The sequence below is a fragment of the Colletotrichum tamarilloi genome, assembly GCF_030869305.1.
Source record: "Colletotrichum tamarilloi strain Tom-12 chromosome Unknown Scaffold_39.1, whole genome shotgun sequence".
Taxonomy (NCBI): Eukaryota; Fungi; Ascomycota; class Sordariomycetes; order Glomerellales; family Glomerellaceae; genus Colletotrichum; species Colletotrichum tamarilloi.
In genome coordinates this window covers 86,981-100,084 of record NW_026849422.1, presented here as the reverse complement: position 1 = coordinate 100,084, position 13,104 = coordinate 86,981, and the positions used below count along the sequence as shown (strand labels likewise).

The 13,104-nt window shown below is 54.8% G+C and overlaps 5 protein-coding genes across 5 annotated transcripts; 1 reads left to right on the top strand and 4 right to left on the bottom strand.

Moving 5' to 3' along the window:
* Window positions 1-123: 123 nt before the first annotated feature.
* On the bottom strand, window positions 124-446 carry CTAM01_09615 (uncharacterized protein; the record flags this gene model as incomplete). Its single annotated transcript, XM_060525633.1, has 3 exons — window positions 124-174; window positions 230-245; window positions 319-446. 3 exons carry the CDS (start codon window positions 444-446, stop codon window positions 124-126), a joined length of 195 nt encoding a protein of 64 aa, XP_060379702.1.
* Window positions 447-1,249: 803 nt separating this feature from the next.
* On the bottom strand, window positions 1,250-3,418 carry CTAM01_09614 (fasciclin domain-containing protein; the record flags this gene model as incomplete). Its single annotated transcript, XM_060525632.1, has 2 exons — window positions 1,250-2,948; window positions 3,174-3,418. The coding sequence occupies 2 exons, from the start codon at window positions 3,416-3,418 to the stop codon at window positions 1,250-1,252; spliced, it is 1,944 nt and encodes a 647-aa protein (XP_060379701.1).
* Window positions 3,419-3,471: 53 nt separating this feature from the next.
* On the bottom strand, window positions 3,472-5,430 carry CTAM01_09613 (uncharacterized protein; the record flags this gene model as incomplete). Its single annotated transcript, XM_060525631.1, has 2 exons — window positions 3,472-5,118; window positions 5,179-5,430. 2 exons carry the CDS (start codon window positions 5,428-5,430, stop codon window positions 3,472-3,474), a joined length of 1,899 nt encoding a protein of 632 aa, XP_060379700.1.
* A 1,222-nt stretch (window positions 5,431-6,652) lies between these two features.
* On the bottom strand, window positions 6,653-8,758 carry CTAM01_09612 (mucin-1; the record flags this gene model as incomplete). Its single annotated transcript, XM_060525630.1, has 4 exons — window positions 6,653-7,479; window positions 7,530-7,965; window positions 8,082-8,350; window positions 8,731-8,758. 4 exons carry the CDS (start codon window positions 8,756-8,758, stop codon window positions 6,653-6,655), a joined length of 1,560 nt encoding a protein of 519 aa, XP_060379699.1.
* A 2,322-nt stretch (window positions 8,759-11,080) lies between these two features.
* Window positions 11,081-11,987, top strand: CTAM01_09611 (uncharacterized protein; the record flags this gene model as incomplete). Its single annotated transcript, XM_060525629.1, has 2 exons — window positions 11,081-11,304; window positions 11,675-11,987. The coding sequence occupies 2 exons, from the start codon at window positions 11,081-11,083 to the stop codon at window positions 11,985-11,987; spliced, it is 537 nt and encodes a 178-aa protein (XP_060379698.1).
* Between the last annotated feature and the right edge of the window lie 1,117 nt (window positions 11,988-13,104).

Sequence of the window (13,104 nt, the reverse complement as noted above, 5' to 3'; positions counted from 1 at the left end):
TGGAGTTGGAAAGATGTTCAAGGGTATATTGCGATCACAAATCTATTCCACTTCATACTGCATTTCTATCTTGATACTCGGCGCCATCGCCACCATCCACCACCCGCCTATCCTGGATATCTTCTATGCTGGAATCGTCATGTATTGAGTGCCTGTATACCGACCAATGGGGCCCTATTACCGAGTCAGTCGTGATCAAACACCACGGCCCTTTATCTCCCCTACTCACAGCTTCTCCCACCCATCTGTGTCCGGGTTGCAATCTCCTCAGTCTAAGGGCGGCAGTACGAGCAACGAGCATGTGTGCACGCCACAAACGCATCGTTGGGCTTGTTGTTGAAGTCACAGTACTCGTAGCACTCCATCAGGTTCTTGTCGGGGCAGACCTGTGCGCTGGCGAACGAGAGGCCGGCCACTAGGATGGATAGAACGGGTGCGAGCTTCATGTTGGCGAGTACGGAGTATTCGTATACCGGGTCTTGAAAATAATAGAAGGGAGGGTTTACCTAGGAGAATGGAGTTGCCAAGAGTGTTTATAAAGGACTTTCTCCCCCCCCCCCCCTTCCTTCTTATAAGCGCAACTGTGCCTATAAGGTGTTGCGCTCCGACGGGGGAAAAAAAAGTGATTAGGCTATGTAGGGTGTAGCAGCGGCAGTGCCGGTGTTGATGATTTCCCCGAGTCGGGGATGATGATGCTCGCAAGCCGACTCGGGAAATAACTACGCGTGGAGCAGAAACGATATTGATAACCTGCATTATGACACATGGACACACTATCAAACGTTATGATTGGGGAACAATCGCCAGTAGAACCTATGGTGGGCTGTCTAGCAAGAGACACGACTCAAGGCCCTAGTCTCTGGCACGGCTGTACGGATACGGCGTATACGGGTCACGGATAGCATGGAAATAAGCTTTCGTAGTACAAAGTCACAGACTACGAAGTAGTAGCGAAAGTGAAAGACCGTGCTTAGTCGCGAGAGTTCATTTCGTTCCTCTCAAGGTTCATGACTATAGTCTAGACTAAGGCGTCACCCCATCGTCCCAACTCCCACGTGCCCGCTGTCTTGTTTCTTTAAGATTGCCAAGACGACTTTTCTTTCGGAAATAAACCTCCTGAGGATGCTTGATTCGACGGTGGAGGAAACACACAAGAGTCCATGTCTCAACTCATCTGGGTACGGAGTGCAAGACAATAATTCATACGTTCCGCTCATAAATCTACGGACATGATACTACCAAGGATATCCTATAACTCTTCGCTCCAATCGCCCTCCTCTCCTAATTCAACAAACCGGGCCAGCCGCCTCTTGAGTTCCTCCACACCAATCCTCCTCGAAGACGAAGTCGACGACAATAACGGCGGCGCTGGCGGTGGCAAGAGCACCTCATCCAGGATATGCACAACGCCATCCCTGACCGGCACATCTCTCGCTGATACCGCCGCCCCATTCACACCAACACCCCCCTTCACCACGCCCACCGGCCGTCCAGCGTCACCCGTACGTCCCGCGCTGCGAAAAACCACCGCCTCGATCGTGACCCTCGCCCCGTCAAGCAGAGTCTGAACATCCCGTCGCACCCGCCCCGCCCCGTCGGCGTCCTCCCCGAGGTCCCTCCCCCCGTCGGTCTTCTTCTCCATCTCCTCCTCATCCATCTCCACGCCTTTGAAAAAGTCCGTATAAATCACCTCCGCAACAAAATGATACCTCACCAAAGCCTCGAGAAACTTGGCCCCCTCCCGCGAAGAAAAGAGGAAATCCATCGCTTCCTCGCCCAACTTATCCCACGCCTCATTCGACGGCGCAAACACCGTGATCCCAGAGCCACCGCGCAGGCGCCGCAAAACTTCCTCGCTCACTCCGCTCCGCTTCATCGCCTTCGCAAAAGCCCCCAGCGTATCCTCCGGCACCGCAGCACCGACGAGTATATCCCACCGCGGCGGCGGAATCAGAACCTCGTCTATAAAGTGGACGACAACGGCACCATCCCCGCTCTCCCTCGATTCGGAAGCGAGAACCCGGGCGTAAAAGTTGATCTCGACACCCGATGGCCCCTCCGTGATCCTCACTCTCTGCCGTCGAAGCTCCCCGCCCCCACCTTCTTCGAGAACCGTCTCCGCCGTCCGCAGACCACGGAGGTCTTGGTAAGTATACCGCCCCGGAAGAACGTGGTACTCGAGGATCTCGCCGAGTAGCTCCGCTCGGCTGAGTTCGAAAACGCCCTCGAGCTTCCGAAAGGCCGAGTCCGTGGGGACGAAGATCGTGAACTGCTCTTGTTTCTGCGTTTGCTCGTCGTTGTTGCTGAGAAGCATGTCGTGGACCTTGTCGTATGAGGTGAGGAGCGTCGTGAAGTACTCCGTTTGCATGCCGCTCTCTTTGATCAACGTCAAGAGATTCTCCCCTTTGTCTGCTTCTTCTTGACGCGATCTCGGATCTTCACTTGTTATTTGCTGTAGTACGACCGGCGCTGCGTGGCCGGTTCCGATGTCGTGGGCGTCGGTTGGATGTCCCATCACGCGTCTACCGGCCTGGGCCACGGCTCCAGCAGCTTGGTAGAACATGCCGCCAATGGCATTGACCACATCGCCGAGTGACGATGACTTGTCATAACTCCGTGCCCGCGTTGTCTCCCAACTCGACCCCCTCGAGCTCACATCCTGGATTCTTACTATTGACGGCTCGGGCCTAGTCTCGGGTAAAGCAAAAGCCGAGACAGAAGCAGCCACAGCCGCGTATGGCAAGACACAACTCGCCTTCATATCCTCAATATCTTGGGTATCCGATATCAAAGCAGCCGCAGACGGCGACGACGGCGAAGAATCCACTGACGATGAGCGAACGTGACGTATCAGCTTTTCAGAGAGATTTCGACGGAGAGAAGTAGAAGGGTTGAAACGGATTTGTATTCGACGCCCCATGGAGAAGTACTCGCTCCCGATCATAGCCCTATATAGGTAAAAGGTAATTATTGTGTAATTCTCCAACACAAAGAATGGGTCTGAGACATTCACGACCCGGACGAAGTGGGCGTCCCGGTCTCCGCTGATGTAGGTTTCCTGTCATCGGATGGAGACATAGAGGTTCCCGTCTCCCCCCCCCCCCCCTCCCGGTCCCGGGCGGGCAGCAGCATCGAGGCGGACCATCAGGGTCCGCATTTGCAGTTTGACTTACACCGCACCGTCGCGGCTCTGCATGCTGTTCCACTTCTTCCCGGTACATGTGATATTCAGATCCATTGTTGGCTTTGACTGGTTGAGAATGTAGACAAGTCGTGTCTTGGCGGTTGTGTAGGACAACAAGGTGTCGTCGCCCGAGTCCGAGAATACCGGGTCCAAGGGCATGATGTACCGTCCGCCGCGATGCATCCAGGAAGTGTGTCCCACGGCCATTTTGCTACCTCGTTCTTTTTGACTCATCTCAGAGTATTGACATGGTGATGCCGTAAAAAGTTGTACAAAGGCAGGCGAGCTCACACTCGCGGGCCCCCAAACCCGCCAACAACCCGAATTTCCCCAGCCTTCTTCCGTTCCACGGCCTCAAAGGCATCGACAACCCGCCCGCTCCTGACATCAACAACACCCCATCGCTGCTCTCTGCTCTTTCTCGAGGCCCTTCTTCTTCCACCCACTTCCGCTTCCGTCCCGTGCTCCCAAACACCAATCTCGTCAAGAAGGACCTCCAAAGCCCACACAAATCTCACACCCCCTGTGCCATCATCTTCCCCTCCACCGCCACCCCCAGGCGCAGCAGTATACAATCTCTCAGCATCTTCCTTATCCCTAGGTATTTTCGTACACAGCAGGTGTAAATCGAGAAGCTGCGAAAACACAAGCCCAAAGGTGGGTTTATTCCGCCTCGACGCCACCTGGTTCCCGCCGTAGCCGTAACCCGTGATATTCAGCGCAGGTGGGTTAAAGATGGATCGGAGCGTCGGGTCGACCGCCTTACCACCACTGCCAGTGCCATGTTCTCCTCCATTCGGTGGTGGCGGCGGCTGACCTCCCTGGGCATTCGCGGGCTTGGATACCGTCGACTCTTTTGAAGAGCTCGTGCTGTTGAGGAGCATGATCAAGGGGCTAGTCTCCAGGTTTCTGGATAGATACCGCAGGTGGGAGGAGAGGCGTTGGAGCGAGTCATGCGCGGACTGACGGTCGCGGCGGGTGAAGAGGGCCGTCATGAGGCTGTGGAAGTGGGTGATGAGGATGATATCCGGCAAGGTTGGACCTTTCGAATCGTCGTCTTCTGGGGATCTGCTCTTGGGTGTTGCTACGGCTGCGGTGGCCTCGGGAATCTCGTTCTCCGGCGGCGGTGGTCTACTCTCAGTCTCCTCCTCGTGAAGCTCTTCTGTGACTTGTTCTGGCGTTCCTTCAACATTATTATCCAGGTCGTCCCCCTGTGCGCCTTCAGTAACTTCCTCTTCATCCGCTCCTCTCTCGGGAGAATCTGCAGTTATAAACGGCGTCGGGGACCGAATTGTCGAAGGCGGCGGTGACAGCGAAGACGACGACGAAGATGGCAGCGAGATGGCGTCCTCATCGTCATCCTCGTCACTGTCCGCGATCTCTGTTCTCGTAGATTTGATCGGCTGAGGCCGTGGCTTGAGTTCCGGCAACACAATCCTCTCGGGCTGTTGAGATACTGCTGGCTCAGGCGCAGCATGCTCTTGTCCCCTCGACGAATTCGCCGCATCCTCAGCAGGCGCTTCCACACCGGCCGAGCCTTCCGCAACCCCTTCATTACTCTTATCGTCTCCCGTATCATGCTTATCATCATCCTTCGACCGCTCCCTAGATGGTGCGCGAACCCCGGGGGAGGAGACCACGCGTGGCTCAGGACTCTCAGGCAGAATGTCCAAGTCGCCAAGAGCCTCCCACAAGCCCTCGAAATCAAACACCCTCGAGACAGAGACCCTCCCCAAACACCGCCTCAACCTCGTCGCCACATCCGCCTCAGCGGCGCCGCGGACCACGAGCTCCGTTCGAATGGCGTCCCTCAGCGGCGGGAGGATGGCCGCAGGAGGCTGCGTCGTGACAACCATCACCCTCGCCTCCTTGCCCCTCTCATCATTCTCGAGCTCCTTTCCGCAGAGTGTCTTGGCCAGGGCCTGCATCGAAATCTAATCATACAAAGTCAGTTCATTTCCCCTTTGACTCCCTCAATGCAGAATAAGACTAACCAAGATCCCCATCTGCTCGCTCTCAGAACTAAGCCCAACAACACTCCCCCTCTCGAACCCGCCACAGAGGACCTCCTCATCGACCTCCTGGCTCCCGACCTGCACTCGACCCCTCGCCACCGTTGCATCTCTGCGCTTCGTCTCCCGACTGCAGAGGACGGCTGCGGAGACTGGCTCAAGGGGGAAATGCGAGCTCGCCTGCGAAGCGGGGAATATCATTTCATCGCCGCCGTCGTCATTGGCGCCTGCCATATTTGTATGCCTTCTTCTTCTTCCGGGGCTCACCGTGGCCCTAGCCGTTCTGGAACAAGACAAGTAACAAAATAAAAGGGTATCATTTCCGTGCCATTTCGACTTATTCTTTCGTCGACTCTGCTGCGTCTCTACTCTGAGATGGAATAATGGAAGCCGGCAAGAAGGTATCGTCAAGTCACATGATGGCAGCTGCCAACAGTTGCGCGGATTAAATTCCGACGAGAGTTCCAGGGGAAGGGAGGAGCTGTTGTAAATTCTCCGCTGGAAATCTCGATTCAAGTCTCGGCGCTTTCCAGGGCCAGCCAGACTGGCACTTTGGGTTGGGACAGGGCCTTATCAGCCACCTCAAGGCTCAATGACATCACCCCTGTGTCTTGCATGATTGTCACTTATGCAGCCCTTTCTCACTCCTTGCCTTCCACCTTACTCAACGCATCTCATCCGGACTTCGCCATACTAAAACCCTTGCTAGGGGGACACGGCAGCCTAGGTAGTCATGCATTTTGTGCTTTTCTTGTCAATAAGCCGATCCCTTGTTCCAAAAATACCTTGCACATGTTGAGTATCCCATCATTGTCGCTACCTTATCACTGTTGAATGCACTGCAAATTAGCGCTGAGAAACGTCATGTGAGGCTCAATGTTCTCTATTTTCAATAAAGCTAATTCATAACAATCTGCCGACGGACTGTTGGATTGCCTGCTCTATGCCTTCCCTTTGTGTAAAGTGCCTCTGCCGGCCCTGGAATATTTGTAGCAAAAGAGGCAGAAAAGGAGGCTCGTTTCCTCCCAAAGAAATATGATTATTCACGAGAAAGGTATCACTTGTCGGGTGGTGTGAAAATCCAGACGCATATGCGCGACCGCTCCGCCCTGACAATCGTAGTTCTCGTCCTGATGGCTTCTCCAAGAGCCACCCAACCCAATTCGAGATCCCAACCGTATTGACTCCCTCCACAAATGATCCAGAATTCGATATTATCGGATCCGTAGCCCAATGTGTTTGCATTGTAACCAGATTGGTTCAAACAACTTCACGTCGTTCGTTCTTGGGGTGCATCGACTGCACCCTTTCTCTTTCTTGAAACTAATCGCCTCATAGTGAGGCGATTGATGAATGGCAAGGACTTTCTTTGCCGTATGCCTTCGCATTCGTCTTGTTGTGCCCTTTGTGTTGGCTCGGTGCTCTCGTATCCTGCTTCCTAAGTTCTGCGAAACCACTAGGCGGCAGTGCCAGGTGCAGGAGGCGGTGCCATGGCATCGGAAGCCTGGCGTCTGCGTCCACCCTTCAGACTCTTGACTCTGGCCATGAAGCCTCCAGAAGGCTTGCTGGGTCCGTCCTCGGTCGGTGACATCATGTCAGCTGTGGCACGACGCTCGAGGCCATTAGCAGAGCCTCGACGGGGCACTGGGGGAGGTACACCAGGCGAACGGGTACCGTTGTCGGCTCGCTTGACCGAGATTGTCTCGGGCTCCTTTCCATACTCAGAAAAGAAGGGGTTACGCTCGCCAGTGTACGAAATGCTGCTGGCGGGTCCATTGGTATCGGGCGATCGGCGGGAGGTGTATGCCCCCTCAGGATTAGTGATTCGACCAGAAGGACCATATTCGCGGGGCTCCCTCTTCATTCCACGAATGCGCTGGGCGATGGACTTGCTGCGGCCAAGGCCCTCGGAGGTTGACTGCTGGGCTTGCTCAGCCTGAGTCTTCTGGATGGCAGCTCGGGCAGCAGGAGTACCCTCCAGGAAGGTCGAGGCACCGAGTCCCATGGATTCCTCTCCGTAAACGATCGAACCGCGAGCTCGGGGGTCAAAGACAGCGGGATCATCCTTGCGCTCAAGTCTGGCAGCAGTTGCGAAGTCTGCCGATGCCTCGCCGTCGTTGTGGCCCATGAACACAGCATGGTCCGGACGCTTGTTGAGGGGACCGGAGCCGCCAAGGGACATGTTGAGGGAGTCCTTGGCAAAGGCTTGCATCGGTGCACGTCGGCTGCCCTTGCGGTTACGGTGGGGGTTGGCTGCATCGAAAGGACCGTCGTGATGGAACACTACATGCCATTAGCCTGAAAATTTCCACTAAAAAAAAAGCTTTACTCACATCCGGTGCCGTAGATGCTGGTGGCATCCAATTGGTCGATGATATCGATTCTGCGACTGGGCTTCTTGGGGTCCTTATCCTTTCCTTCCCGGGCGCGGCGTTCTCTTTCCCGACGTCTGGCTTCCTTCGCCTTTCTCTCTTCGTCGGTCGGGGACTTCTCGATATCAATCAGTACGGACGACTCAGAGTTCCTGCGCGGTCGGCGTTCCTGAGGTCGGCGTTGGGGCGATCCAGGAGCTCCACCAGGTCGGGGAGGACCACCACTGCCCTCAAGGCGTCGCTGTCTCATCGCCTCCTCCTGAGATCTCGATGGACGGTGGCCGGGTGGCGGAGGACCGCGACGGGCTCCAGGCGGCACATTCTCGCGTCCTGGCACTCCAGGAGGGCGATTCGTCGGGGGTCGAGGTTGCTTCTGATCGTTAATGGTGAGACCATCCTGTCGGGCGGAAAGTCAGTAACCTGCGAACTCTCAATGGACGCGCGGCAAGAATTCAATTGGCGACCGAGGGATCGGTCCGGGTTCCATCAATTGATTCATCGGGGGCAACGTACAAACAGCTCCTCAGCGGTAGGCGATGCCTTGTTGTCCAGTGATGTCGACATGGTGCCTGCTCCGATCAAGTTCGGTTGACTACTCGAGTATGATGGATCGAGGAATGGGTTGCGCGAGACAGGTCGGGGAGGGTCGTCAAAAGGCGAAGCGGGAGAGGTGGTATTCGTAGTGCCGGAGAGTAGTGGGGAGGCAGCGCGGTTGCGAAAGGGGTTGTTGGATGAGAGATTAAGCGTCAAGCCAGCGCCAGCAGATTTGCTAGGTTGATGGCCTATTCCAAGGAAGTAAAGTTAGCACTCGATAGGAGGAAGGAGAGAGACAGAGAAAGACAGCGACGGCTCCGTGCATGCGAGTGACGGCGAGGGGGGAGGGATATGAAACATGAGGGCGGTATACATGACACAGCAGGTTCAACAACTGGGTGGAGCGGGCGCGGTGCTTGCGTTTGCTTGGGCGGCAGTGCAATCCGTGAGAAAGGGCGGCTCTCTTCCCGTTGGACAGGGCAAAAGTCAAAGGGGGAGAAATCCGGGAAGATGGTGGCAGGCATTGAAAGGGGTGGGTGGGAAGAGGGATGAAGGTTGGGCAGGATAGGACATGCCGGCGCATATCCATCCCCTACATCCATATCAGAGTGTTTGATTCTTGGCTTACCTGGCTGTGCTGATTGTGCCTTTGACATTTTGGCTGTAATTTGTGAGGTATACCGTGTGGGATGGTGTGGTACCCGCGACGGGAGGGATGACCAGATGGGAGTATGGATAATGATGATGGACGGGCGCGTCGTATTGAAAGTCAAGGGATCGGCCTTTTCTTCCGCCAGAAAAAGGGGAGCTGTCCGACCGATTGAGAAGAGCAGCGAGCGTTGCTAGCAAGCTTGATTTTCGTTGGCTGTCAAATGGCCGTTCCTAGCGTCATGCCTCTCTGCAGGGACAAACAATAACGGGGGGAACGGGTTTTTGGAGGAGCCACCCGACAGTTCCTCGGCAGGTCACTGTGCGGTGCGGTGCGCGCGGTGTGTGTGGCAGCGTGCGGGCAAGCAATCTGCAGTACGTCCGAAGGCAGATGGGTGGTCGGGATCCGGAGTCGTAGGCGGGTGGGTGCGTGGGTTCAAAAGAAGAAAATAGGGGTGAGTTGTAATATCAAAGATCCTCGATTATAGTCGGCAATGCGCGTCTGGTTTGGCTTGTAGTGCAGCGCGGTGTCCTTTTCTCCTGCTTTGATCCGACGTCAGCTCGAAAAAAGCATCCCTTGGGCTTTGAGGGGATGAATTGGTTTGGGGGGGACGAATTGATTATCGGATAATGGATTGGGTCCAAATCATCCAATTCAGGGGGAGATTGCTGGTCTGCCGGGAAGCGAGTAGTTTGGCTAGGTGGCTAGGAATTTTTGGGTGGTAGAGTGGTGGATCTGGGGTCCACGCACCATCCACGACTTGCGAGGATGAAGGGGTTTGGCTGCTTGGGTTTGGAGACTTTGGACAGGATTGGGCGGGCACTCGACCAAAAGGCTGGATGATGCCGACGACTGGACGAACGCGCGACAACCGAGCCAAGTAGCTGTCTGAAGAGTGGGCCAGAAAAGGAAATGCAAGCTCACCTTCTCTCTTGGCCTGAGTCTGGCTTTTTTTGTTTCCTTTTCTTGCTCAGTCCACGTCCGTGTCAGAGGTACGGAACAACGTCGTCTCTCTCACAAGAGAGCGGTTTGACGAGTTGATAAGTCGATGCTCGGTATTTCAATCCGTGCGATCGCGATAACCCAAAAACGATCCGGGGACAGTGTCTAGATCAGTGATGATGTTTGACAGCTCGTACAGTCGCTAGCTGGTATTGCCGTGTGACACGGGCTCGGTGTGCCTGCAACACGGACCCGGGTTGACCCAACTTCTGGGTCGCTTTGATGCCTTGATAGGGATGCCCGTGTCTCTGCGAAGCGAGAGATGACGACAGAAAACAGAAGGTAGTGTAGTTTTGGCTGAATAGGGAGGTGATGGTGACACTGTTCCTATTCGTGTTCGGATGCTTAGAGAATGCGGGTGGTCTCTGAATATGAGATGCGAAGTCAGATGAGATGGTGAGTCGAGATGAAGGTAGATGGATGCGAGAACGGACGAGAAGTTGGAGCGAGAGACGAGAGATGCTGCTTGAGAGTTCGTTCAGCTCGAGAGTGTGTTGGCGAAAGAGAAAGAAAAACGAGGGACGGGTGCGAGGCAGTGGAAAGTCCCGTGAGGCAAGTAAGGCCAATGGTCCACTCGTCGAAGAGGGGGAGGAGCTGTGAGGCGGAAGAGGAAGGAGGTCCCGTTGAAGGAAAGAACAAAGGAAGGAAGGCGCAAGGCTTAAGTTCTGAGGCTTGGTGTGAAAGAGCAGGAGGCAGGAGGCACTCCACGAGTCGTTGAGCAGGGCAGGTGCACCTCAGGCAAAATATTTGTGTGTCCGTCCGTAGCTTTTGAACGGGAAGGAAGGGAATAATCGAGTAGGAGGAAAGAAGGAAGCCACGGCCAAGGTAGGTAGGTACCTTTTAGCTAAGGAAGGTGAGGTGGGTGAGCTAGGAGGGGCAGGCAAGAGCGATAGTTTATTAGTATTAGTCGACTCTGATACCTCTTTCCTTTTCGTCGTTTGGGGAAAGAGGGCACAAACGATGAGAATGGGAAAGAGTCAACTGGAGTAGAAACAAGAAAAAGTGAGAAAGAAAAGGAGAGGAGAACCAAGAGCAATTAGGAAACGGAAAGAAACAGAACGTGGACAATGCAGCAAGAAACATCCCAACGACCTAACGACGCCCTCCCGATCCCCGCGCATTCCACCCGTTCCGATCGCCTCCTCCTCTCTGTCTGTCTCTCTCTCTCTCCATTTCGACATCCATGGATGTCATCCCCATCACCCATCACCCTCATCTGCCAGCGGCACCTGAACTCGACCAGGTCCTGGTCCTGGTCTGGCACTGGCACATGAGCCACTCCATCTCAATCTAAGCCGCCCACACCACACCATCCGAACCTATCTGTATGAATAGCTTATTATCTTGTAAGCTTACTTTTTTTTCTCTTTCTCTCAGGGACACCATACAAAGACGAGGGAACGCTGACGACGGCAGATACGGTTGGCTGGGAAGACGCCTCCTCCGACTGGGGGCCCTTCAGCCCGGGTCTGTGGCTGCATCGTGGGCGGTGAGCATCTTCATGCCTCTACCATTATGTCACCACTGTGTCCACTGGACTTTCATTACCAGGTGGGTAAACACTTCCTGTTTCCTGATCCGTACTTCAGCCACTTCTATTACTACCTGTACCTTCATCACAACTTCTACTTCCAGCACCGGTCCTTCCAGTTGGCTCTTCGAGTACATCGCGTAGAGAATACGGATATACTCAAAGCATTATAGTGAGACTGTGACAAAGACAGCTGTGTCAAGCGAGGATAGCAGTGGCAACATGAGAAAGGGGCTGACTATCTGTTGACTGGCGGATTATTTCTAACCCTCACTGAGAGCAACGCGCTTGTTCAAACAGAATACCTTACCTCGACCTCATGACCTTCACGGCCCTTCCTTGCCCTGTCGTGGCCTATGAACGCTAACTATCTTCCATCATCTCCCGTAGGACACACGGCTCCCCAGCTGAACCGGGCTGCAACGGCGGGATTTTGTTTCTTCTCATTTCCATCTCGCCATTCCGACCCAGATGTAATAGATCCATCACCAAGCTTCCGACCAAATCATGGTGCAAATGGCCACCGCTGCTCTGCAAATCTGCCGCTCTACGCTCGAACAAGTATCGCGGCATGGGGTCTTTGGAAACACTAGCCATGACCAACGCGGGAGTGATGTTCCTCGGCCGACCGGGGTGCAGACGAGACGTGCCGACGACACACCCCAGGACCCCTAATAATCCTAATTATTTTAAACTAAGGTAATTCAACAAATTGCTCTACAGTTGAATGACAGGGTGCAATGCGCCTAGACTCGCCTCCGATGGAGTTCCGCAGAACATGCCGGCCACGAATAACTGAGAGATGAGCATCATCTGCATCTGCGACATGCACTCGTCCTCCAACAAACGATGAAGTGCGCGTGGGAACAAAACAGACGAGCCGGAACAGACAACAAGCCAAATTGTGTGGGTGCTGGAGCCATCTGGCCGACAATGCTTCGGTCGTTTCCCTCTCCACCGGGTTCACAGCCATCCAACTCATACCTTATGCACACATACCGGCTACTACCGACGGGCCTTCTTGGAGCTACGGACACCTTGACTTGGCCCTGTGTCTGTCAGGTACTTGTGGCATGTACCTGACATCAGCCAGGGTCAGACTTGTCTGTCCATCCTCCCGTGCGTGCTCCTCCACTCGGACTGTCGGCTTCTTGTTACGTGGTTCCTCTCTCTTTTTCCTTTGACCAGAGAGCTCATAGATGCAATAAACAGAACCACTTTCTTCCCGACAAAGCCGTACGTCTGCCTGCGAACGTATGTCCTTGACGACAAAGTCCACAACCCGGCTATGACACCACCACTGAAATCTTCACCTGGGATCAAGATGAGGGATGGAGCTGTTCGTCCGCCCTGGCCCTGGTCTCTCCAGCAGCTGGACAAGACGGAATCACAAGGGTAGCACAGGGGCCTATTTTGTTGCAACCTGCCGCCCTTCCAAATTCGCTGGATTGCAACCTCGTGTTGGGGGCCCCTGGTCGTCTCAACCATGCCAAGGGAACATGGGGTGCATCAATTTGAACGTCAGGCCAGCAGCCAGACTTCAGACTCCAGGAGTCCAGAGTGTCCGAATCTCGAAAGCTCTCTGCCACCAGCCTCGGCGCCGCGCCATTGACGCTGCTGACAGTGCCAGCCAGCCCAATTCCAAGTCTATTGCCGTTGCACACACTCGAGCCCGTCTCCCGCCTGACGCGTGACACTTCCAGCCCGTTGTTGGCTGGTCTCCCCGCAGGGCCCGGCCATCGAGGTGGCGCCCAATAGTCACTCGCCATCGGATAATTCACTTTGTCTTTCGATCTCAGCTGTCATCCGAGCGCCATAAC